This window comes from Mixophyes fleayi, chromosome 5 (genome assembly GCF_038048845.1).
Source record: "Mixophyes fleayi isolate aMixFle1 chromosome 5, aMixFle1.hap1, whole genome shotgun sequence".
NCBI classification, from domain to species: Eukaryota; Metazoa; Chordata; class Amphibia; order Anura; family Limnodynastidae; genus Mixophyes; species Mixophyes fleayi.
The window spans coordinates 248,352,251-248,377,472 of record NC_134406.1 but is presented as its reverse complement, the minus strand read 5'-3'; the positions used below and the strand labels follow the sequence as shown (position 1 = coordinate 248,377,472).

General features: G+C 39.9%; 1 protein-coding gene across 2 annotated transcripts in view; it reads right to left on the bottom strand.

The window, feature by feature from the left end:
- CPQ (carboxypeptidase Q) overlaps positions 1–25,222 on the bottom strand; it is a 331,562-nt gene that overhangs the window by 183,305 nt on the left and 123,035 nt on the right. For both annotated transcript variants that reach the window (XM_075213841.1, XM_075213840.1), the window contains exon 4: positions 17,661–17,868. In XM_075213841.1, the coding sequence (XP_075069942.1) occupies positions 17,661–17,868 (208 nt within the window). The remainder of the gene's footprint in view (positions 1–17,660; positions 17,869–25,222) is intronic.

Here is a 25,222-nt window from a genome sequence, read left to right as displayed (position 1 = left end):
GCCCTAGAATGGCTAGGTCTCATTTGTTACACCCTAAATTGGCAGCCCCTGATCTGGAGCTCTACCAATAAGCCACGAGGCTCAACCAGTTTAAAGACTGGAGAGTTCTCAAACCTCACAAACCAAGGGTCTCCATAGAGGCCCGTATGGTATCCCTGTTTCCGATAAAGGATTTACATTGGCTAGAGGGGTAGAGAAGTACAGACTGGCTGCTGTGGCTTGCTTGCCTAGCGTTAGAGACTCCCTGGCAATTTGGGACAAGTTGGTGAAACTGACCCAGTACTTTTCACTTCCATCATCCAAACTCTCACTCCTTGCAGTGGCCTCCCTCATCCCAGACCTAAGCCTCAATCATTGGTTCTCCTGGGGAGATTTACTCCCGTTCCTATGCTGGGGGCATATCCACCTGGTATCAATGTCTCCTGACTGCACCCGATCATTGTAAGCTGCAAGTCCTAGTGCAATGGGAATCTAACCTTGGTCACCCCCTGTCGGATAAGGACTGGGATCATATCTTTAAGAATGTATACACAATGTCAAAATGTATCAGTCACTTGGAGATGCTCATTAAAATGATTTATAGGCTACACTAAAACCCAGACAAACTGCATAAAGTTTGGCCCACAGTATCTCAGTCCTGCTGGAGGGAGTGTGGGGAAGCCTGTTCCCTCTTCCACATATTCTGGACTTGCCCCAAAATTACACCCTTATGGGAAGAGGTGTTTACATTAAACCGAAAAGCAACTTCTACAGCCATTACACCACAGCCTTCTCTGGCCCTCCTTCAATTATATAATCAACCGATTTCCCAGCTCACCATAGGTATGTCACTGGACAAATCTTAATTGCTGCTAGAGCGACTATTACTCAGCATTGGAAGAACCTGATTCCTCCAACTCTCTCCAAAATTATAGAGAAAACTCAGTACGGTTTTAAGTATTTAATTTCACTGTCCCCAACTGATGAAGTAGTTCACCTGGTCTTACTATTACGCTACCAATACGGTCGCTGCCTCCAATTCTAGATCCATTTAGGGCTCACGCCACTTGCCATGGGTCACCCAAACAAAGGGTCCTCTTACACTCTACTAGCCCCTTTCCACCTTCCCTACCCCTCTGTCATCCTTGATTCTATTATTTGTTTCGTTTATAGGCTTTTTTATTGTGTATTTGTGTAACTGATGTATTTACCTGCCATGTGAGATGTGTTAATTTATAGATACTTTTTACTTTGGAAAATCTAATAAAATTCTTATGAGTTAAAAAAAATAATCAAACTCTGTAAAATGTGAACGCAGTAGTGCAGGGGAGGAGGGTATACACTGGAGAGCTTATAGGTGAGTAAATGTTATACGTTGTAAGAAACTTACCTCTCCGCGTTCTTGCTCCCGATCTCAGCCGCCGCTTTGTTCTTCCAGGCGGCGGCACTGATGCGGTCATGTGACTAGGGATGGGGAATTTTAATTCCCTTCTCCTATATCTAACGCGCTCTGACACACTGCCTGTGTCAGAGCATCAAGTTGCCACTTGGCGTCTGGCTCTCTCCGTGTATCCTGTGCTGCTTCTGGTGTTTCCCTGTGTATGACCTTTGGCTTGTGTGACAGAGTCACTGGAAGGAGGATAAATGGTATTTCCCTGGACTAACAAAACACGGTAAGAGTCCATGGTGTTATGAATGGAGAAAGAGAAGGGTGGGCTCCTTACATAATGCCCAGTCCGGGTGTTCTGGCCTGCCAGTCTCTACACAAACGGATCAAGAGATGCACCTGTGAGGTGCGTGCGAAAAGGCAGCTAGAATATGCAATCATTGTCTCAGACCTGGGGAGGAGACACTCTGCTGTGGTGAGCAACAATACGTGTTTAACTTGTGTGTCGGACATAAGGTGATGCACAGGAGGGAGGGCCTCCACAAATGTATTATTTAGTAGCCAAACTACTAGGAATTTGTTTGTTATATTTTGTTTGCAAGCTGGTGAATAAAACTAGCTGTGGCTTTAAACTGAAACTTTTGGATTTGTGTGGTTTACTGCTGTTGTTCGTCGCCATCTTCCCCAGAAGATGTTACCAATTCCCCTAATTATGTCACACTTTTTAGACCTCTGCTTCTGGATCCACTCTGCCTGTGTATCTGGCTATCCTGATTGACTACGCTGCTACTCGTGTACCTGTATATCCGACCCGGCTATCCTGATTGACTTGCTGCTGCCTGTGTACCTGTGTACCTGTGTATCCGACCTGGCTATCCTGATTGACTACGCTGCTACTCGTGTACCTGTATATCCGACCCGGCTATCCTAATTGACTCGCTGCTGCCTGTGTACCTGTGTACCTGTGTATCCGACCTGGCTATCCTGATTGACTACGCTGCTACTCGTGTACCTGTAGATCCGACCCGGCTATCCTTATTGACTACGCTACTGCCTGTGTACCTGTGTATCCGACCCGGCTATTCTGATTCACTACGCTGCTGCCTGTGTACCTGTGTATCCGACCTGGCTATCCTGATTGACTACACTGCTACTCGTGTACCTGTATATCCGACCCGGCTATCCTTATTGACTTGCTGCTGCCTGTGTACCCAACCCACCTATCCTTATTGACTACGCTGCTGCCTGTGTACCTGTGTATCCGACCCGGCTATTCTGATTCACTACGCTGCTGCCTGTGTACCTGTGTATCCGACCTGGCTATCCTGATTGACTACGCTGCTACTCGTGTACCTGTATATCCGACCCGGCTATCCTGATTGACTCGCTACTGCCTGTGTACCCAACCCACCTATCCTTATTGACTACGCTGCTGCCTGTGTACCTGTGTATCCGACCCGGCTATCCTGATTCACTACGCTGCTGCCTGTGTATCCGACCCGGCTATCCTGATTGACTCGCTGCTGCCTGTGTACCCAACCCATCTATCCTTATTGACTACGCTGCTGCCTGTGTACCTGTGTATCTGATCCAGCTATCCTGATTCCCTACGCTGCTGCCTGTGTACCTGTGTATCCGACCTGGCTATCCTGATTGACTACGCTGCTACTCGTGTACCTGTATATCCGACCCGACTATCCTGATTGACTCGCTGCTGCCTGTGTACCCAACCCACCTATCCTTATTGACTACGCTGCTGCCTGTGTACCTGTGTATCCGACCCAGCTATCCTGATTCACTACGCTGCTGCTTGTGTACCTGTGTATCCGACCCGGCTATCCTGATTGACTGCGCTGCTGCCTGTGTACCTCATATGTTTGACTCCAACATGGTTTTAGTTTCCCCTTGTTTGTATTCAGCATTGTCGCACTTGCAACATTTCAGGTGAATTAATATAGATTACCATGGCTTCAAAGCCTCAGCACTTTGTAGCAGCAGTGGATAGCAAATCACAGCTACAAATCACCCATGTGTCTTGGCCTTTAAAGTACATGAGCATGGACACTCTGTTTATCATGATCAATGACCCTGCTTCAAGTTCTGTTTGTGTTCCATATTGCAGGGTAAGCGGAGTTCAGAGATGGCAATAACATCAGTAAGGCAGGAGCCCTTATCAGTAACTAGATAAAAATAACAGAACTTTGACATGTGCAATGGTATATTGTAAAACATTCTGACAATGCTCCTTTGCCCCTATATTGTTGGATAACAAAACTAAATTAATGAACAATCCTGTTCATAATACACATAGATAATGGGCTATATTGCTATTTTTAACAGTGTATCATTGTATAAACACACATTGACCATCTTATTAATCTTCAGCATTTTAAATATTGAAGCGATAAACAGATTTATACAAGCAAGAACACTAAACCTTGGTGTGGGTTCTACGCTCATATACTAATAAGGAATAGTTTATATTTCCAAGCTAGTTCTGGAATTGGAATGTCTTTATGTCAGATTAATGGCAGATTCCTGAGCAATTAAGGAGATGGATATTACAATGTATGAATCAAGACTGCAATCATTGGAATTCCCATAGGGCATGCCTAAGTAGACCACCCACATTTATTGCACATGGGATGATTAAAGACTGAAGGAATATACAGCTGACAAGTGATTTGAATAACAAAACCCTCAGATTAAAAACAAAAACAGCACAGAAACGGAAATATGATAGCAGAGGTATAACACCGTGCGGTGACTTGTGATGCTATCCCAGGTATGCAGCAAAAGATACACAAGAATACACCAGCCATTAATAGCTATAGCTCCCCAGTAATTAGATATTGTTATACAATCACATACAGTATTTGTAAAATCTCCGAACTGCTGTCCACTGTATGTTCATTTAATGGAATTAAATGAGATGGTTCCAATAAACGGTGCTTGGGCTGGAACACTGGTCTTTTAAAGGGCAATTCTATCTTTACATAATATCTATAATAGGTGTATATGTGCAAAATAAATGTGTCAATGTGTTTTTCTTATTATCATTGTGGCTCCAGAATACCCATTTCTGTGGGATTATATCAAACTCTTGTTTGTACTTTTTCAAAGTTCACCGGTGAGTGAGCTGCATTGACCTCACAGCTCTGTTTGCAATGATTGCTGCATTACATATACTAAATATTACCTGGCACACACATGTGACATCATCCCCAAGCATCCTGAAGCCTCATTAGACCAGTTAAGGTGTGAACACAATTCCTGCTTGGTCAAACAAAACAAAAAGAGAAAAATGTTGTATATAACCACCTCTAATATGATAAAAACACTTAGGGCTAGATTTACTAAACTGCAGGTTTGAAAAAGTAGAGATGTTGCCTATAGCAACCAATCAGATTCTAGCTGTCATTTTGTAGAATGTACTAAATAAATAACTAGAATCTGAATGGTTGCTATTGGCAACATCTCCACTTTTTCAAACCCGAAGTTTAGTACATATACCCTTAGTATAATATAAAAATCAATAAATATAAGTTAAGAAGAAGCAGGCCATGGCCACGATCCTCTTACATATGCCTTAGCAGTCTTTTTTTTTACCTTCAAAACAATTAATTAATTTACACATACCCGAGTATTACAACGAAATTAACATGATTATTTTCTACAGTCATGAACAAATTTCTTTATACATAATTGTTAAAGGTAATTGACTAGAATAGCAAGCTTATTATACTTAACAGCACTCTTTACTATTAGTCTACTGTAATCTAAGGAAAACTTATTAAGGCATTTCAAAATAATTACATTATTATGTTAACCATAGTATTGAGCGTAATGAGAAATGTGTAATTTATTTCAGTGGTGCTCAAACCCAGTTTTCCAGAGCTACCAACAGGTCATGTTGCCAGGATTACTGTCTGTAGAAACAGGTGGGATAATTACAGATCCAGGAAAATAGATGAACTCATCCGTGCATGACTAAAGAGATCCTGAAAACATGACCTGTTGGTAGCTCTTGAGGACTGAGTTTGGGCACCTCTAGTTCATTTGAATAAAAATATACAAAACAGACACAAAGACATTACATTCAAGTGTACTGTTTTGCAGCACAGCCGAAACACAGTACACCATAAATCAGTCATACTTTTACAAGACATATGGCATATCCTACACTCTACATCAAGTACTGTACTACACATTCATTACTTAAACAAGACAACTGTTCCAACAACGAGAAAAGGGTGTGAGGGGGAGGTAGGGAATGAGCGTGCAGAGACACTGTCTCACAAGATGTGCTTTATAAGGGGAAGCCACTGTGCTTGGTGCTGTTACCTTGCATTTTCTGTTTATTTAGGTTTCGTGCACACATACATGTGGAAGGTACTTATACAGATTTATGAAACAGGCTAATAGTTCAGAGTAGAAGCATAGTTGCCAACTTTTAAAGGCTGGCCTCCAGGAGTCTCCGAGCAGATGCCCACTTCACTAGGAATTACCCGAATTCCGGGTAGGCAAGTATGAGTAAAAGTAACTTGATGGTGTAATGGTGTATTGCACTATCTATACTGTTGTATATGTCCAGTGTGTAAAGATGATGTTATTGAATATATGTTATTGTATAAACAATCAATACTACTTTATATATATATCTGCATTGTGATCAGGGCCGGATTAACCATGGGGCTAACTGGGCTACAGCCCAGGGGCCTATGGCATCCAGGGGGCCCTTGAAAGTGCTCAGCAGCAGTATTGATCGGTCGGGGGCGCCCCTGGCACGATCAGTGCTGCTCAGCACTTTCCCTGCAGTCCTCGGCACGCTGTAGTCTCCTTACTGAGGAGATCTCGTGAGTCTCACTATCACAAGATCTCCTCAGTAAAGAGAGTACAGCGCGCTGGGGAAGGCGGTAAGTGCCGGGGGGGGGGGGGGCGGGCAGCTCGGATTACGGGGGGGGGGGGGGGGGGCCCAGGGGCCTCCATTCCCTTGATCCGGCACTGATTGTGATTGTGGGTTTTATACAGCCTTGATACAATAACTATTAACCAGAGAACTCTGTGAGGTTTGTATGTTATTTAAAGTAATAGAAAGGAGACTTAACAAAAGACTACCTAGGAACAGTGTATGGAAATAGCAAGCGTATGTTAACTTATCTAATATGCCCTATTTCCCTTTTACAGTGGGAATAAAGTTTATGTCATGTGGGTGTCCTCCCAATGGTCATTTGCACCCCTTGCATTGCAACATGGTTTTGCCCAGGAGACTGAAATAAGAAGTTCTCAAGATAAGATCCTTAAAGAATCAGGCCCGTTGTTTGTATATGGTGTTCCTAAGTGGTGTTTCTTACTAAATATGAATAAAGGTACATTCCATCATGGAACACATCCGCAATGAATCATGTAATACATGTGACATCACATAACAAGATTTTTAAAAAGTGGATTGAAGGGGCATTAAGATCTGTAGTAAAACAAAACATTTTCTTTGTACGTAGGCAGAAAAGACTAGTTGCAGTTTGTGCCCCACTAGTTTAATAAATCATCTGGCCAAATTGGCCTATGTCACTAAAATGTAGCCAAAGATGAGAATTTAGACTGCTTTGTATTCTGTGCCACTAGTGAACAGCGAGTCCTCTTTCATGATTATTAAAATTTGCTTGTTCATAAAATAAGATATTGTATAGATACCATAGCCTTGGAAACAGGCTTATTACTTCTAAATATTTCCTGGTTTCCCCACAGTGATTGAAGTCAATGGGTGCGCCTGATTTGTGTCAGTGTTCTTGACTAATTTGCAAAGATGAATAAATGCATAATCTGAGGTAATTAACCACTGGGAATTGAGCAAACGTGTTTTGTGTTTGTGAGCTCAGTAACTACACAGTTCCTCCACATGGAATCTGTCATTTGTTTAGCTAAATAAAAGTGTCATGATTCCATTATAACTCTTAAAGTGGAACTAACACTTTTGGGAATATCAGGCGCATTGCAGTGGTAATTAAAATGAATCCTAATGAGAAATGTATCATCTAAAAGATTAGCACATATACAGTATCCATAAAGGCATTAGTTGCGAGAGTGCTTTGAAATGGTGTTACTATTATTCTTCTTGCATGTGGAAGCTTTTAGTCATTGACTAAAGATCTTTATATATAGCAATAGAAACTGTGACACTTGTAGACTAATATATTGCACCAAGAATGTTCCCTAACTGCTTGATCACGGACAATTTCACATAAAGTACAAAATTGTAAACTTACTATCCATGGTGCCTTTGAAAACAAGGGGCCTGATTCACTAAGGAATGTAAATGCCATATTTTGCATAAAATTGCTCTCCTCATGCCCACAATTAGACCATATGAGAATGTACGCAGCAACATCCAACCAACCCAGTCTGTGATTACAGTAGTGAAACGGGAAGGGCACTGGGCATATTATGCACACAGTCACTGTACAGTATGGGCGTGTGGTAGTGATGAAGGCTGTGTATGCATGTTACAACATGTGTTTGTAATCAGGAACAGCTGTAAAAATGCATTTTTATGTACAGTAGGCATTATTAACATCATGATAAATGTATTGGAGTGAAAAAAAAAGAACTTTTTGTCTATTAATGACTATGGGCCTGATTCATTAAGGGTCTTAACTTGAGAAACTTCTTATTTCAGTCTCCTGGACAAAACCATATTACAATGCAAGGGGTGCAAATTAGTATTCTGTTTTACACATAAGTTAAATACTGCCTGTTTTTTCATGTAGCACACAAATACTTGATAGCTTATTTGTACACTGAAATTTAAAGTTGATATTTGTGTGCTACATGAAAAAACAGTCAGTATTTAACTTATGTGCAAAACAGATTACTAATTTGCACCCCTTGCATTGTAACATGGTTTTGTCCAGGAGACTGAAATAAGAAGTTTCTCAAGTTAAGATCCTTAATGAATCAGGCCCTTATATTATTAACTATTATTAACAGGTGACAATCATTGAATACTTTTATTTTTTTTTCTGTGCATTCTTTGGGACTTTATATTACACATATGTACTGGACGTAACCTACAGAGTCTTCGTACCTAGACCTGTTTTCAACAACAGACGTGTCTCCACATCCGCTCCTAGTTGAATACGGACGCGCATGTTCCTGATTTACATGCATTTAAAAAAAAAAAAAAACAACACGCAATTTATGTTCTTTTTGCATGAATCAGGCTCAAGTTAAATTATTATTGTGTCTGAGGTTAAATGTGTAAAAGAGTGGCATTTAAAAGTTGGAAGCTCAACAGCTGCAACAAATCAGGTTAGAAAAATATTTCAGATTTCATATGTCTGCAGTAACAAATACTGAAAAACTTTACATGACATCAACACATAACTCAACATTTCTGAGCTTTGGGAAATGAATTGCAATTACTGTACCCCTACTGCGCTCGCACTACGGTGTGGAATGTAAAAGGGGTCCTAAAAAAGAACTTTTACACACTGCATTGGTTACAACAGGAGTTGTTTCTGATGTATTATACCGCTTTCATACTGCCGCCCCGGCAATATCCCGGGTTTTTCAATCCAGGTTTTTGCCGGGGCTCGGAGCGTCCCAGCTCAGAAACACCATTCATACTGCACCTCGGACCCGGGAATTTCCCGGGTTGACCCCATTCATGCTGCACAAGTCTGTGCCCTGGCAATTTGTGGGAGTCATCACCAGAGCAGTTTTCATTGGCTGAAAAATGGTGATACACAATATAATAATACAATAATGAATAAAGGATACCTCCAATTGGCTTATATATTTAGTCGTACTAGTCTAGGAGGGCTTTCTGAAAGGCATAAAGAGACTGGGAAACATATATTTAAGGGAAGGTTGTAGGAGCTTTTAAAGCTAGGCATTGCATATTTCAATGATTACCCCAAAAGACTAGACTTCTAGATGGAAAATGAATGGCCTCTTTTTGGCAAGCATAAAATAAATGAGAAATGCCTAATTCCAAATTGAAACTCCACACAGATAAGGCTAAATCAAACCCATGCCTGCAGTGTCGTGGACCCCTGGAGTGGCTCCCACCGATGACATTATCCTCCAGAGACAGGCAGACAGCCAATCAGCTTGTTTTCTGTGCAACCCGGGTTGAAAAACCCGGGTTGCACCATTCATAGTGCAGGCAACCCGGGTCCGACCCGGGAATTACCCCTCGATAAATCCCGGGTTGAAGACCCGGGTTTTTAGACCCGGGATTTTTAAGTGTATGTGCCTTATATACCTGTCGTAAAGCAGGCACATATGCTACTGGTGCCGACTTCCACACATCTTGCAACATTTGCAGCTTTGCCTATGGTCGCAATTGCCAACTCAAGCCTAGTGTATCTGTTCAGCGTTTACAGATACGATAAGGATTATATTTTCAAATTAGCCCTTTTTGGTCTATTTTGACTATTTAACTGAAAAAAGAAGGGAACATGCAAATAGATATTTTGATACGAAAAAAAGTTTTGTTGTGGTTTAAAATTAAAAATGAGATTAAAAATGTCTAAATATTTTCTAAAACCCCCCTCCTCTTAAAACTAGTTGGAAGTATTAACTTTGTTTCTTATGTTTGACACCACAATGTTCCTGTTTTACAGAAGGCTCACATCATTACTCTGTGCTATTGGAGAACAAGCTTCTTCACTAACTAACTGGAAGTCTGTGGCTTTCTACTCGCCTCCATTCCCTTCCCCACATCATAATGCCCATATTCCATATAGCCTTGTCTTGTTGTTATGTCAGTAACTATCGTCACAAATAAAGATTGTCTGATGCAATCAGTGTAATTCCAAAACACAAAGAGATTTTTTGCAAAATATAACAAAGAAAAACCGATACATAGTCTTGAGCACTGGATCCAGTAAGAGTTATCAATCCTAAAGTCTGTGTAGAGAGAGAGACTGTTACTGTGTCCAGTGACCTGTTTTTATACAGTTTGCGTTGAAAGAAAACAGTGATAATGTCACAATGTACACAAAGATAACACTAAGATCAATCTTCATTGGTTCATGGTTCAAGATAGTTCAGTACAAAACATGTCATAGGTCGGTTCAAACGATGCCCCTCCAATGGTGGGTGCAACTCACTCCTACAGCTCTATACGTATCTTGCCTGAGGGAACCGCTAAAAATCCAGTTTAAACTTACCTATTAACATATTCGGTAAAGAGTATTATGAGTATTAATCTCATACTAATCACAACTAGCGATCGCACATTGCGATCGCTTATACAATGATACTAGATTCCTGCTGGTGAAATGTGGATTAATATAAGACCAAACACAATACATTTCTTATGACCGGAACCCTAAATATCTTTAATGTAGGTTTACCATTGTGTAATAAATCTCTAGTTCTTTTATCTTTATAATAAAAGAATGTAAATTGGAAAGTTTATTAAAAGTGAACTATTTACAAATGTAGGTGTGAATGTAAGTGTATTTACTATGTTTTCCTATGCGATTGCGTAATTAACTTCTGAACGGTGTTGAGTACTAATGGCAATTGCACAGGAAACTATTACAAATTGGTAATTGGGGCAGCACGGTATTGGGGCAGCACAGTGGCTCAGTGGTTAACACTTCTGCCTTACAGCACTAGGGTCATGAGTTCAATTCCAGACCATGGTCTCATCTGTGAGGAGTTTGTATCTTCTCCCCGTGTTTGCCTGGGTTTCCTCTGGGTGCTCCGGTTTCCTCCAACGCTCCAAAATTGGCTGCTAACAAATTGACCCTAGTCTGTTTGTCTGTCTGTGTGTGTGTTAGGGAATTTAGACTGTAAGCCCCAATGGGGCAGGGACTGATGTGCGTGAGTTCTCTGTACAGCGCTGCGGAATTAGTAGTGCTATATAAATAAATGATGATGATGATGATGGTATTTATTAATTTAAAATGACTTCATCCAATTATGTGACTTCAACATTGTCTAACATAATCCAACGACTACACAGGTCACTAACTCCCACAAGATCACACTCATCTCCTGAAATAATCTGTGCTGCTGTATGCATTTAGATGAACTGATTGGCTCCCAGAAGTTCTAGCCCCACCCACTTCAATACTGGGGACCCCCAGTTACCAGAAGACGCTATGTATGGATAGATATGGATGCAATTGCCCTATATAAAAGCATACACGTCTATAACTTATATTTTGAAGCTGGTGACCTCATTTATTGTGGTAAAAACATGAATTATTCAATTATTTGTTTCATCAGCATATGGACAGAACAATTATAAAATCACCCTGCAACATCGGGCAGAGCTTCAATAACTTACAAAAGAGTTCTGCATTGTAATGAGGTGTCCTTGTTAACCCGAGTCCAACTGTGCATTTTCTTTTTGCAGAAAGATGCAAATGCTATCTTCAGAGGCAGAGGAAAAAAAGCTGTAAAATAGAGCGCATGAAAAACATCCTAGAGGGATGCATGACAGAACTGTGTATCAAAATAAAGAAGAAAAAAACATAAAGGACTAGCCTGGAAAAAAGCATAAATCCTTTCAAATGATCTGTGATGCCTGACTTCTTTGTTCTGTTAAAAACCGCTTTAAAATCGGAACCTTCAATAGAGATTATTATATGTAGGTTGAGGAACTGAGTGCTTTGAGCTGTGAGGACTTTGCAGAATAAAAGTTTATGAAGGCCGCCTGGTTCACTTAAATCAAGGATGCAGTTATAGGAAATGGAAGTCAGGGGGGGAAAGTCAAGCAGTTTATTTCACATGTGAAAAGCCGCATTCACTGCTGGTGTTAAACAGGGTGAGATACGCTTTTCCGGGGGAATTATTCTTGTAACAATATGAGTATCTCTACAATGGAGCATGAATCTTTGGAATGGTATATAGTACAGTATATACAATGCCTTAGAAAACTCTACAGCCCCTAGCACATTTGTGTTGCTGCAAATTCTGAAATTTAAATACACCGAAGTATGATATTTGGCAGTGATCCACAAAGTATTGAGTACCATGTCAAATCGAAAAAATTATTCGAAAAACCTTTCTATAAATGACTACAAATAAAAAACAATATGAATACATTCCAAATGAGTAAATGCAATCTCATATTTAAAGCAAATGACTTCAAGATGAAAATCTGGGTACTTGGTAGTTATGCGGGTGCCACTCAAAGATAACTCCGCCCACCTGTCATTCGGGTAACTTTTGTGACCAATGCTGCTGAAGGGAGAAAGAAAACTAAAGTGCAGCAAAGGCCAGGACGATGCATAGTTAATGGGTTTACTGCAGAGAGCAAGACCAACAGGTATATCGTAGTGCGTTCTCTTGAGGAGGGGGGTAGGACCAGAGCCGTAACTTAGAATTCTAGCGCCTGGGGCGAGAAAGACAAATGCCGCCCCTCTTGCCCTCAATTTTAACCAAATCAACCTAAAATATTCCTAAATTGCGCCACCCTTCAACTTTGCGCCCTGGGCGATCGTCCCTGTTGCACAGCCCTAGTTGCGGCCCTGGGTGGGACAGGGGAAGAGTTTTATCCCATCATTTGGATATCTTGACAAGTGCCCACCTGCTATACTAATCTTGTAGATCTTACAATATGATCTTATACAGTTATATTGATCGTTGTGTAAACGTTTGACCAGTATCATTGTGAAACATATGCACTCTTTTTTACAGTTTATTTTTATATATAACATCTATATAGTTTCTAATATAGTTACTAATATAACTCTGTAGATGTCTGCTATAGTACCTAGTTATCAGAATTACTTTTCTTGTATAGTTAATGAAATATGTCTCAAAAGTTTACATATTTCTTTAATAAAATTAAGTTACAAAGTCCAGAGAATTGCATCCAATATGCCATTTCCGATAGCAATTCTGGAATTGTCCTTAAAAATGTATAACTGGTTTCAACTACATATAGTAATAATATTGTTCTGTTAAGATCTGCTCAGTTAGTGTAGGACAATGTTGCTTGACTTTAAAACCTAACCCTATTGTGTCACCTGAATAATAATAATGTGTCATCAGGTAACTTTAATAATACGCTGTTGCTGTCTATCATACAGTATATGTACTGACCAACTAATACCCTACCTGTGCCTTCTTATAGCATCCCACCAGGCAAAAGTGTGCATGAAAACTCAGGGGTTGATAGCGGGTTTCATTCCTGTGTTACATTTGATTAGGCACATTCATGCACACAAAAACACTACTGACCACCCAGTGTTTGCAAATAATTGAAAATAATTGTAGTATTTTAAAATTAATTTCAAGCACAACTTGAAGACAGCAGGATAGCCCATAGTAAATATTACATTTCGAAAATAATTTACTAGATATTTGCAGTGAGATCATGTAACGGCAATAGATGTAATATGTCAGTTATTATTACACTTAGCTCAGAGGGTCTCAAACAAGAGTCCCCATACATTACATTTCCAAATCATGACTCCCAAAGTAATCTTATTTCCTGTCCTCTGACATAATTGTTAAGCATGTGTTTAATGATGTCTTTAGAACAGCTCATATTCATGGTGTCTGCTGGATTGAATACTTCACAGAGGAAGCAGAACATTGCAGGTGTACAAGTACTTGTATGGAAGAGCTGCTGGGAGCATTCATCTCAGAACAGAATGTGATTCTAAAGTGTTAGCACAAAACGTCTACAGTTTTACCAAGTGCCCCTGTAAGTGTATGTAGCACTGCTGAGAATGAGGCATAAGAATGACAAACAATCACTGCAAGAAAGGAAATATAACCATGTATGTATAAACCAACAGAACTGATTAAACATGTCGTACTTCATGTACTCCTTTCCTTCAACCTTCTGGAAGACCCTAAAATCCAATGGGTGCCATTAGGGACCCCCACCTAACTGCTACATGGTGTGGAGTGGAGGAAGGATGTCAGGGACTGTGGAAGGAGGAGACAGTTCTAGCTCAATAGTATCAGAGATCCAATGAATAAAATGCACTAAGCAGCCTTTTTTCTAATAGTTACACAGCTCTCAGATACATCCAAACTGTAGACACTTAGAGGGCCTGTATTTAAAAGATAATTCCAAACGTAAAAATAATTTTAACTACCATTTCCCTGCCCCCAAACTGTAGGGGGGTCACTGTTATCCACTCAGGTTGAATTACCCTTTAACATTTAAATGTCACATTTGCTTCCCATTGCAGGTGGGGTTGTGACACTATCTGTTATTCTATAGCTGGGATAGCTGGTGTCAATTTTAAGAGGTGGGCAGCATGGTGGTTTTGTGGTTAGCACTTCTGCCTTACAGCACTGGGGTCATGAGTTCAATTCCCAACCATGGCCTTATCTGTGTGGAGTTTGTATGTTCTCCCCGTGTTTGCGTGGGTTTCCTCCGGGTGCTCTGGTTTTCTCCCACACTCCAAAAACATAGTGATAGGTTAATTGGCTGCTAACAAAATTGACCCTAGTCTGTCTCTGTCTTTGTGTGTGTGTTTAGACTGTAAGCCCCAATGAAGCAGGGACTGATGTGAGTGAGTTCTCTGTAAAGCGCAGTGGAATTAGTGGCGTTATATAAATAAATAGTAATAATAATAATAATAATAATAATAATAATAATAAAGTAGTAAAAATACAAACATTCAACTTTTATCAACAGTATGTTTAGTAGAAATAAACCTAATCCATGGGTAAACGGTTAGACATAGTCGGCATGTCCTCTTTGGAAGATACATATGGGATGACTGGCATTAATATGTATAAATATATTCATGATCAACAATTTGTCTATGTATTTATCATAGCCATGCTGTGCGAGTGACAAGGGGATTTCCACTGATGGAAAGATCAATTTTCACTATCAACTTCAAAAGAGTCCTTTCACTATAAACATTGCCAACCTGTGAAATTCCCTCACCAGGAATGGGGGGAGCGCTTGAATTACCAAATTAATTTAAAATATCATGTCTTTCATACAAGGAATGATATATATATATACAGTATATAAAAACTCATAAAGTAACCGATCCAGGGAATGACCCCATATGTGTGCTCTGTAAGGAATGTGATTGCCTTGCCTGTCAAGATAAATGATTTTCCTACACATATCAATAAGATACCTTACTTTTAAATGTTAAATATTACAAAAATGGTAAAGTACACAAATCTGGGAGGTGTATCTATGTTTCACTCTCCCCCATTCACTGCCGGACTTTACTGTGTACTAATCATTGGCACTACACTTACTGCAGTAGCACTTTTGATAATGATGCAGTCATAGAGTTTGGTGATAAATACTTACAACACAAGGATGGCAATTATTTGTTGCATGCACAGACCTCTCAGAAACGAAGGAGTAGATGCACTAAAGCTACTAAAAAGGAAACGAGGATGTGTTGCCAATAGCAACCAATTAGATCAAGTACTAGATCAGGGGTCAGGGAACTTTTTTACCTTTTACCCCCAAATATATTTAGATACACCGACGTTACCCCCTTTATTTGAAAGGAAGGAAATCATATATTATTAACTATTGGAATTCAAAATGTTATTGAATTTATTCAAAATTTCTTTGAAAGCTTCAACTTCAAAACTTCAGGTATTGGAGAAATGATGTTGCTTCATTTTTTATACAAGAGCATCAGTATTGGGGCATTTTGATGCCGGAGCAATTTGGATACAGTCTATGGCGTCCAATCGATTTCTCTGCTTTGCTTTTATGCTGGTTAGAGTGGAAAATCCTTGTTCGCAAAGGTAGGTTGTTGCAAAAGGCTGCAACTTTTTGACTGCCTCCTCATGTGCAATTTTGAATGCCTTTGCAGCTGACGACATCCAAAAATATGACAGATCTGCTTTGTTTTAAATGCAACACGTGCTTCATTATTGCATCGAAGTTCAAGAAGTGCCTCTGCCAACCCTTGAGGCTCTTCTGGTACAACAGCAATTTCACATTTAAAGGGGTCTACAATCCAACTGACAGCATGTGAATCGGCAGCTTTACCCCCAGGAATTTCATTTTTACCCCATTTGGGATAATTTAAACCTGTTCCCTGACCACTGCACTAGATAAATGACAGCTACAATCTGATTGGTTGTTAGGGGCCAACACCTCCACTTTTCCTTTTCAGAAGATTTAGTAAATCTAACATTAAGAGTGAATTAGTAAAATTGTTTAGCTAAAAATGTCATTCCTTGTGACATCCCGAACTTGTAAGCAAGTAAAACATTTGACTAGAAAGCACAATTTAGGCTTGTATTCCATTTGTGCAACATAAGTGTTTGGTGGACATTCATGTAAACTATCACATTAGTGACAGTTTATAAATAGAGACAGGCAATAATCACAGGCTTTGCACAACATCTTTACAATATCAATGGCAATCATTTCACTCGTTGAGTAACTTTTTTGGAGCAGAGTTTGATTTATTGCATTGTATTTCTGACCAGACGCACATGGCTGCAACTTTTTCAGCGGGAGAGACATTCTGCAGTATCTCTTATTCAGGTGCAGAATTAGATTACATGAGGATTATTTGTCCAGTGCGCATGGAGACATAAAACTGCAACATTTTCTCACACAAAGCCTAGGATGGTCAATTATAAAGTGATATAGTCTACTGTGCAGTACAAGTGGAGCTTTGAACCTGCCGTAAGCCTCGATTTCTGCAAAGAAGCCTAGATTTCTGCCAAGGTGCAGGGGGTTTATGGAGGAACATGGTGGCAACTGCGCAGGATCAGAAGTTTGAACAGGTAGAGGGGAGGACTTGAAAGGGATGAAGCCATTCCTAGTAAATGAGACCATGGGGTGAGGAGGGTGCATTCTTAGGAGCATTCCTTTCCATGAGGAGGAACAAACAACCATTTCCACTCTGCATTTTCCTGTTTTTTACGCTATAAATGACATTAAGTAGAGCAGTGGCGGAACTACCATTGGTAAGTCAGGTGCCGTGCACTGGGACTCATAGAGATAATGGGGCCTGCTGCATGGCAGATGCAGAGGGTTGGGGGACCCGGTACCCTCCTCCCTGCACCGGGGCCCAGAGCTCGCTAGTTCTGACTCTGCAGTAGAGGCAATAATTTATAGTCTGACTCAATACAAGAACATAACTTATCAATTTATTAGGAACAAGTGACACCACTAATACAAGGGGTGCTCTGCTATGCTTCAATAATATCTCTGGCTCCTAATGAAATTAAAGGGCTGCATGCTCATGGACATTACAATATCCAGCCAACAAAATGGCTTCATCGTTGTAAGAGATGAGTACACTGTAAAACCAATGTTGTTTGTATTTGGTTATATACTTGTTGTTTTAATCTGATCACGTACCTGTTCAGGATATTTGCTCCCAATAATCTCTGCAACTGTATTAAAGGAATCAGCGTCCGGATGCTGGACAGCTCCCATTTGCAGGTGGACAACAATTTTAATGCCACGTGATGTCATCCGGGCCATCAGTTCAGCATCTTCCACGGTGATGCAGGCAGTGGGGATCTTGGGAACATTGCTCTGGTAATACTGCCATCCTGTGTGAGGGCTGCAAGACAAACAGTCGTGGTTTATACAGGTTAAAAAAGGGCCTCCACAGACAATATACAATGTTATATGCAACATAGAGCTGAATTCAAAGGATCGTCTGTCCTAGATTACATTGTGCTAACCAGTTGTAAATTATTTTAATTAAAAAACAAAATTAATTAAAACAAAACAAACAATAAAAATTATGGCTACAGAAAATGTAGTTCAAATAACAGTCCCCATTGCAGAATTTCAACTCTTAGGACATTTGACCTGCAACACTTACATTCATATGACACGTCCAGTGTAGGGAACTCTTTAAAAAAGTGCAGTTATTAGGGAGGGCAAACTTTAGCCTCTGGGGAGACTCGGCTCAGGAGCCCATTAGGAACATTTTAAAGGAAAAAATGTAGGTGGCCTAGTGACCCAGCCCAATATAGCCCACTATGGGATCTGCCTGGGGAGCAGATGCCCCCCTGCCCCTGTAAGCTCCGCTGCAGCAGGGACTGATGTGCGTGAATAATATTTTCTGACTGTACAGTGCTGCAGTATATGCTGGCACCACCTTGGGTACAACATCTGGGATAATACGCTCTTTACTGTAAATTATACAGCTACTAGAAGTCCCAAAGAAGCTCTATTTATTAAAGGTTGCAAAAGCCCTATCTCCAGCAAAATTGGCAGCAATAGAAGTGCTCGTTATACTAGTTCCCACAGAGGAAATATTCCCACATGGTATAAATCTGAATATGTGTGTGTATATATATATATATATATATATATATATATATATATATATATACACACACATACATATATATACACACATACATAGGGCAACTTTTAATATCCATAATAATTTACAGTGCTTTCTTTCTTATAATACAAACGCCTTCCCATTGGACACTGAAGCAATGACATCAGAACTCACTGTTTATAGAGATAATATTTACAGGAGATTCTACATATATTAACATCACTTGTATATTATTATTATAATAATATTAATAACTGGGTAGCTAACATACTCTAATGTAACCATGGAACCAGGGGCGGATCCAGACTATTGCTATACCCCGGGCGTTTCTAATTTCTAAGGCTGCCGGCGGCTGCACAGTATGTGCAGGTCCGCTCGGCAGTGACAGTGTGCTGCCCCGCTGCTCTGATTGTGTTTAAAACACAATCAGAGCAGCCGGGCAGCACACTGTCACTGCTGAACGGACCTGCACAGTGTGCAGCCGCCGGCAGCAAGCCCCTGCTAGGGGGGGCGATCGGATCCGCCACTGCATGGGACTAATCTGAACATAAAATACAAGTAAGGTTTTCATCCTGCATGACAATTACAAGCCTAGTGTTGTAGCATTAATAGCCATCTATATATTCCTTTTCTCTTTTGGGGTCTGTTACTTCACTAGCAGAAATGCAGAATAAATCGATGTAGGAGCCAAGAAAGTAACAAGAATAAAACCATTCAACCGAGACAATGTGAATCCACAAAGAGTGAGCTAAGTAAAATACCAGAGCAGGCACTTTTTGATTCGATATTTAGAAACTTAATTGAATGCAGGTATGACTCTCAGAAAATTCCATTATAAAACCGTTTACTGTAGGAGAATTCTGGCTGCGCTAATAACTAGAGCGTGTTCTTACAAAATAATATTCAATTAACAGAAAATTAATTGAAAATATTCTTCAGAATGTCTCTAAACTACCTACCAAGTAACTGACTCAGTTATGTATATGTGAACTATGTATACATTTATAAAAAGACATACAGTGATGTGGTATTTATACAGTAATTGGTAGAGGTGCTCAAACAGTTTTCGTTTTTCAAACCAGTTCTGCAGATTAATACAAAAATTACAAAATTTGCTTCTTTTAAAAAAAAAAAAAAAAAAAATCAAGCTCAATTTGAAAGAAGCCAGTTCACAAGTGGGAGGGAGATTTCACACATGATCGAGGTAAACATGTGTCCATCGAACCAGTAAAATTTGGTCAAATTTGAACCGGTTTAAACTTTTTCGAGCAACTCCAGTGACTGGAAATGATCTATACTATATGTGGCACTGATATATGTCTGCAGACCAAATGCTTTGATACAAAAACAAAATACCACGCACTACTGACTTTATTGCATCTCATGTGGCACATTTATCTTGCACAGAGGGCTACTGTATATCTAGTTGATCGGCAATGTATCCACAAGCTCAGGTGTACTGATAAGACATGAAGCATAATCCTCTGGGCTGAATTACACCATAGTGTTTAAGACTCCCATGTCTGCTTTTAACAAGCAGTTTAATAAACTAAACGCCATTACTCTCTCCTAATTCTCATGGATCTCTCGGCTGCATTTGACACCGTAGACCACTCTCTTCTCATACAAACGCTGCAATCTCTAGGTCTTGAAGACACTGTCCTATCCTGGTTCTCATCCTACCTTTCTAATCGCTCTTTCACTGTTAATTTCTCTGGGGCCACGTCTGCTCCGCTTCCTTTATCAGTTGGGGTACCACAAGGCTCAGTACTAGGTCCTCTGCTGTTCTCTATCTACACCACTTCTCTTGGAAAACTAATAAGTTCCTTTGGCTTTCAGTATTATCTCTATGCGGATGATACCCAAATTTATCTATCCTCTCCTGATCTCTCGACATCTGTGTTGTCCCGTGTAACTGACTGTCTTTCTGCCATATCATCTTGGATGTCCTCTCGCCAACTCAAACTTAATCTTTCTAAAACAGAGTTAATAATATTCCCACCCACCAACAAGAGCATACCTGACATTTCTATCTCTGTTGATAACATGACCATAAATCCCACCCCACAAGTTCGCTGCCTAGGTGTAATCCTTAACTCACACCTATCCTTTATTCCCCACATTGATTCTATATCTAAATCATGTTACATACATCTAAAGAACATTTCCAGAATCCGCACATATCTCACGCAAGACACTGCTAAAACCTTAATTCATGCACTTATCATTTCCCGCATTGACTATTGCAATTCCCTTCTTACTGGTCTTCCCCAAAACAGACCCCCTACAATCTATTTTGCACGCTGCTGCAAGATTGATTTTCCTTGCAAATCGTTATTCCTCTGTTGAATCACTCTGTATTTCTCTACACTGGCTGCCTGTTTTCTACCGAATCCAATATAAAATACTTTTACTGACCTACAAGGCCATCAACAAAGCTGCACCAACATACATCTCCTCTCTTGTCTCAAAATATCTCCCAACTCGGCAACTCCGTTCTGCACAAGATCTGCGTCTCTCATCCACCCTCATTACATCCTCCCATTCCTGGTTACAGGACTTTTTTCGGGCTGCACCCACTCTATGGAATTCTCTCCCTCGCAGAATAAGACTCTCCTCTGGTCTACAAACTTTCAAGCGTTCTCTGAAAACCCACCTCTTCAGACAAGCTTATAATATTCCTCAACCACCCTCTTAACCTCACCGCCTTTAGCCTGTTGCCGCCTGTTACACAATTTCACACAAGACAACTACCCCCTGACCAACATTGTTGTGTGACAGGATCATTTAGCGTATGAGTCACTTTTACCTTTACAGCCTGGCTGGGCCGAAATGCAAAATGTATACTTAGCCTTAGCCTCATGTGTCAAACTCCCATTGTCCCATAGATCGTAAGCTTGCGAGCAGGGCCTTCTCACCTCTTTGTCTGTTTTAGCCAGTTTGTTTATTAGTTTACTATGTTTGTCCCCAATTGTAAAGCGCTACGGAATATGTTGGCTCTATATAAATAAATGATGATGATGATAAGCATTGAGATGCTGTTTGTAATGCATTTTTAGATATGTACCATCATATGGGCTTCTGAAAACAATTCCATCACTTCAATCACTTCTTGTGGATATCATCTTCTAGTGACCATTCTCTAAGCCCAGAGTAGCAACAAATTATAGAATAATAACAAGAATTCAAACACAACTATGTTTAACAAAAAAAAAAAAAAAAGTGTGCCCTTAGGAAATTTTAGGTTCTTGATTCAAAACCTCAAACAAGTGATTGTAAATATTTAGATATCAAATATTGCCAAAAAATTTGCTTTATAATGCAAATGTACACACAGTAGATATTAAAAAACATCAAAAACCTGTACAAAAACGGTTTTTGTGTTTGCTTACAATTAACAAAATAAATAAAAAGTATAGCAATATCCTATCCCTTTCACTAGTACATTCTGCAGTTCTTATCTAATGCCTAATATTCAAAACACAAATATACACAGCTGTAAGCACCTTGTATTGAAAAGAAAAACATATTGGACAAATGATAAGGATTATCAAAATGTTCTATTGTGCAGTATTGGATCATTTCAGTTTATGCACACTAACGTTTGTATACATTACAGTTCTTATTCAAGGAGATTACTGCTGTTATATAAATACTCTGTGTGCATTTTAAACAAGATCACCAGATTGGCATTTTTTAAAAAAAAATATTTAATTTTTATTTTAATTTAAATGTAGTAAAAAACAAAACAATTCTTGTGGCTGAGATGATCTGCAGATGTGCTGGAGACTCAGAAAGCAGGTAGCAATAATCTACAGAACGTTACCACACAGTGGCTGAGATGGTCTGCGGATAGATGTACTGAAACCTCAGATAACAGGTAGCAAACAGGAGCCAGGGAAAAGAACATCTGAACAGGAGAGTAGACCTGAAGATCAATCATGCTAAGACATGGGAACAGGCACAGCAACATAGGAAATGCAACAGATGATCTGGCAAAGGTTGCTGGGACAGACAAGCCTTTATAGGCCAGGGGCAGGTGTGAAAGCTTCCAGGAATGAAGGCTCTGGCAAATGAGAGAGCAGTCTGAATACCACAGTGGCCCCTTTGGTGGAACATGGTAGTACAGGCAGGATACATCAATATACAAAGGTCCAACATAGTTCCTGGCAGACAGGAGCTGCAGGATGCAGATCGTGACAGCAGGAACAGAATACATGTGTGTATCTTGAAAGTAAGGATAATGGTTGTATTGTAGGGTTTCGTTCTGTCCAGCGACACATGAATAAATTGCATTCAAGACATCAATTTGTATTGCAATTGTCTGTAGTTCTGACACTTATTTCAAAAGAGTCATTGATACAGCAAAATGAAAGCGCGGATCTCTTTCCTACACTGTTTTGACCAGATATTTAACATCAAACAGTTCATTACATTTTTTTTTTATTTTTCAAAGCTTTTCTCTTGAGAAGAAAACAGCGAGTTGGTTTGTTGAAGCTGCAGCAGTTGTAGAACTTGATGTTAAGATACTTAGCATTTCTCCTTCTTCTGCTTGCCACTGTGGACTTCTAATTTTATAAAATGGGGTGCAGAAGGACTAAAAAAACTAAGAAAATTAAAGTGTGCACTGTGTAGAAAATAATTAATATAAATCTATTAAAGCCCATGTACTCACCAAAATTAGATGTTCTTATTTGTATGTAAAGTTATCCCCCAGTGCCGGCGGTCAATCCGGATAGTTAAATATGAAAGGAACGTGGTCTTCTCTGTATTAAAATCTGTGAAACTCATCCCAGTGTAGAATCTGACTCTCCTATTAAAGGTGTGGTTTAAGGGGGCAGTAAATAATGATTGCCCCAATAATTTATAAGCCAATGGTGCCTCCTCCTGTTATAAATGGCAAGACAGAACAAACAGCATGGAGTTTGATCAATTTCGCCTCTCAGAACCACCTCTTTTGTTTTGACTGTTTTGTAGTCGGTTTTGCAGCGGTTTGTGAAACCTTTGCTACATACATTTGACGGCTTGTATGTAGTGAAGGTTAAAAATTGGGACAGCGATGATGAACGCTTTGCAGATTGGGGCAGTTTATCAGCAGTTTTGACTTACATCGGCCGGTTTAAACCCCACCACAAAAACTCCTCAAAATGATGGTTTAACACACCTGGGGGGTAAATGTATCAATATGTGGGTTCTTCAACACCCGCGTGTTCAGCCTCTTCCGCGATTAAATTTCAAGCGGCGCTGCATTGTAAAGGGAAGTTAACCCTTTACAATGCAGCGCCGCTTGAAATTTAATCGCGGAAGAGGCTGAACACGCGGGTGTTGAAGAACCCGCATATTGATACATTTACCACCTGCTGTATGATATATTTACCTTTAGGAATCACTTTCGGTGCTGTGAAGCCGTAATACATCAAATAATTGAAATAAAGATACCGCTCACTTGTACTTAGCAGTTGCAGATGACGATTATTTCTTTACTTATATTGATGTAGGATGACAAATGGTCACTTTATCTCCCACAATAACCCAGGTCAGCTTGGACTCAACTCTGAATGGGGTTTGCGCACTCAGAAGTACACCGCCACCTCCGGTGAAATGTCAGCAACGTGTTAACCACGTTGAACAAGGAAGACTTAAAATTGATCAAGCAATTGTACTAAGAGAAAGCACATTTTTTTTTTAAAACAAGCACTTGCAAATGAGCAAGTTCAATGAGCTACTGAAAGAGGTTCCAGTGAGAGCCACTGTGACCCGTCTAGAAAAACATTCACTAGCTTGGGGTATCTTCATGTATTTTTCCATATATGACAAAAGTCTCCAATAGGTCCTGGTTTAAAGTCAAGGTTATCTTGTATAGGTCAAAGAAGATGGACAGCTAGTTGCTTCAACATTTGCTACAATATGATTATATGCAGTATTATGTGCGGCTGATCAAGTCATGAGTGTGAACGAGCTCACTGGATTTGATGTGTTTTTATAGTAATGCAGTTTTCGTGCCTTATGTCAGTGGATCCCAAACTTTCTCAGTTCGAGGCACCCTTAGGGTCTGCATAATTTTTTCAAGAGACTCCTAAGCCAAAATAATAAAATTGTAGTCCTCCACCTTACTTACCACCAGCCATGGTTGCGGCGCCCCTGTGAGATCGCAGCGGCACCCAGTTTGGATTAAGTACCTACAAATGACATTATCAGTCCTCTGCCATTTATTAGTATTTCTTGGTTTATGTCATATCGCAATGGAATTAAAGGATACAAATTGTGTATCACACTTAAGAGAATAATTTATGCACTCGGACAGGGAGTCTGACACACTCTTCAGTCTCAGGTCTCAAAGCAGCTACAACTACCTGATAAATGTGTGCAGTCCACAGCTGCTTCTGTGCTGTTCAGCAGAAAATCAGAACATGTGGTTATAGAAATGTGTGCATTTGTATGATAAATCTGCTCAGTAAATGAGGGAAGTGAGAGCTGGAAATCACCAGATGCTCCAAGTCTTGTTTTCATACTGGAACTTAATACATAGACAGTGTCAGGGAAAAGGAACTGAGCTATTGATATCTTACACAATCAAGTGGTGTGTTTATTTGTTAATTGGAGTTCAGATCTAGGG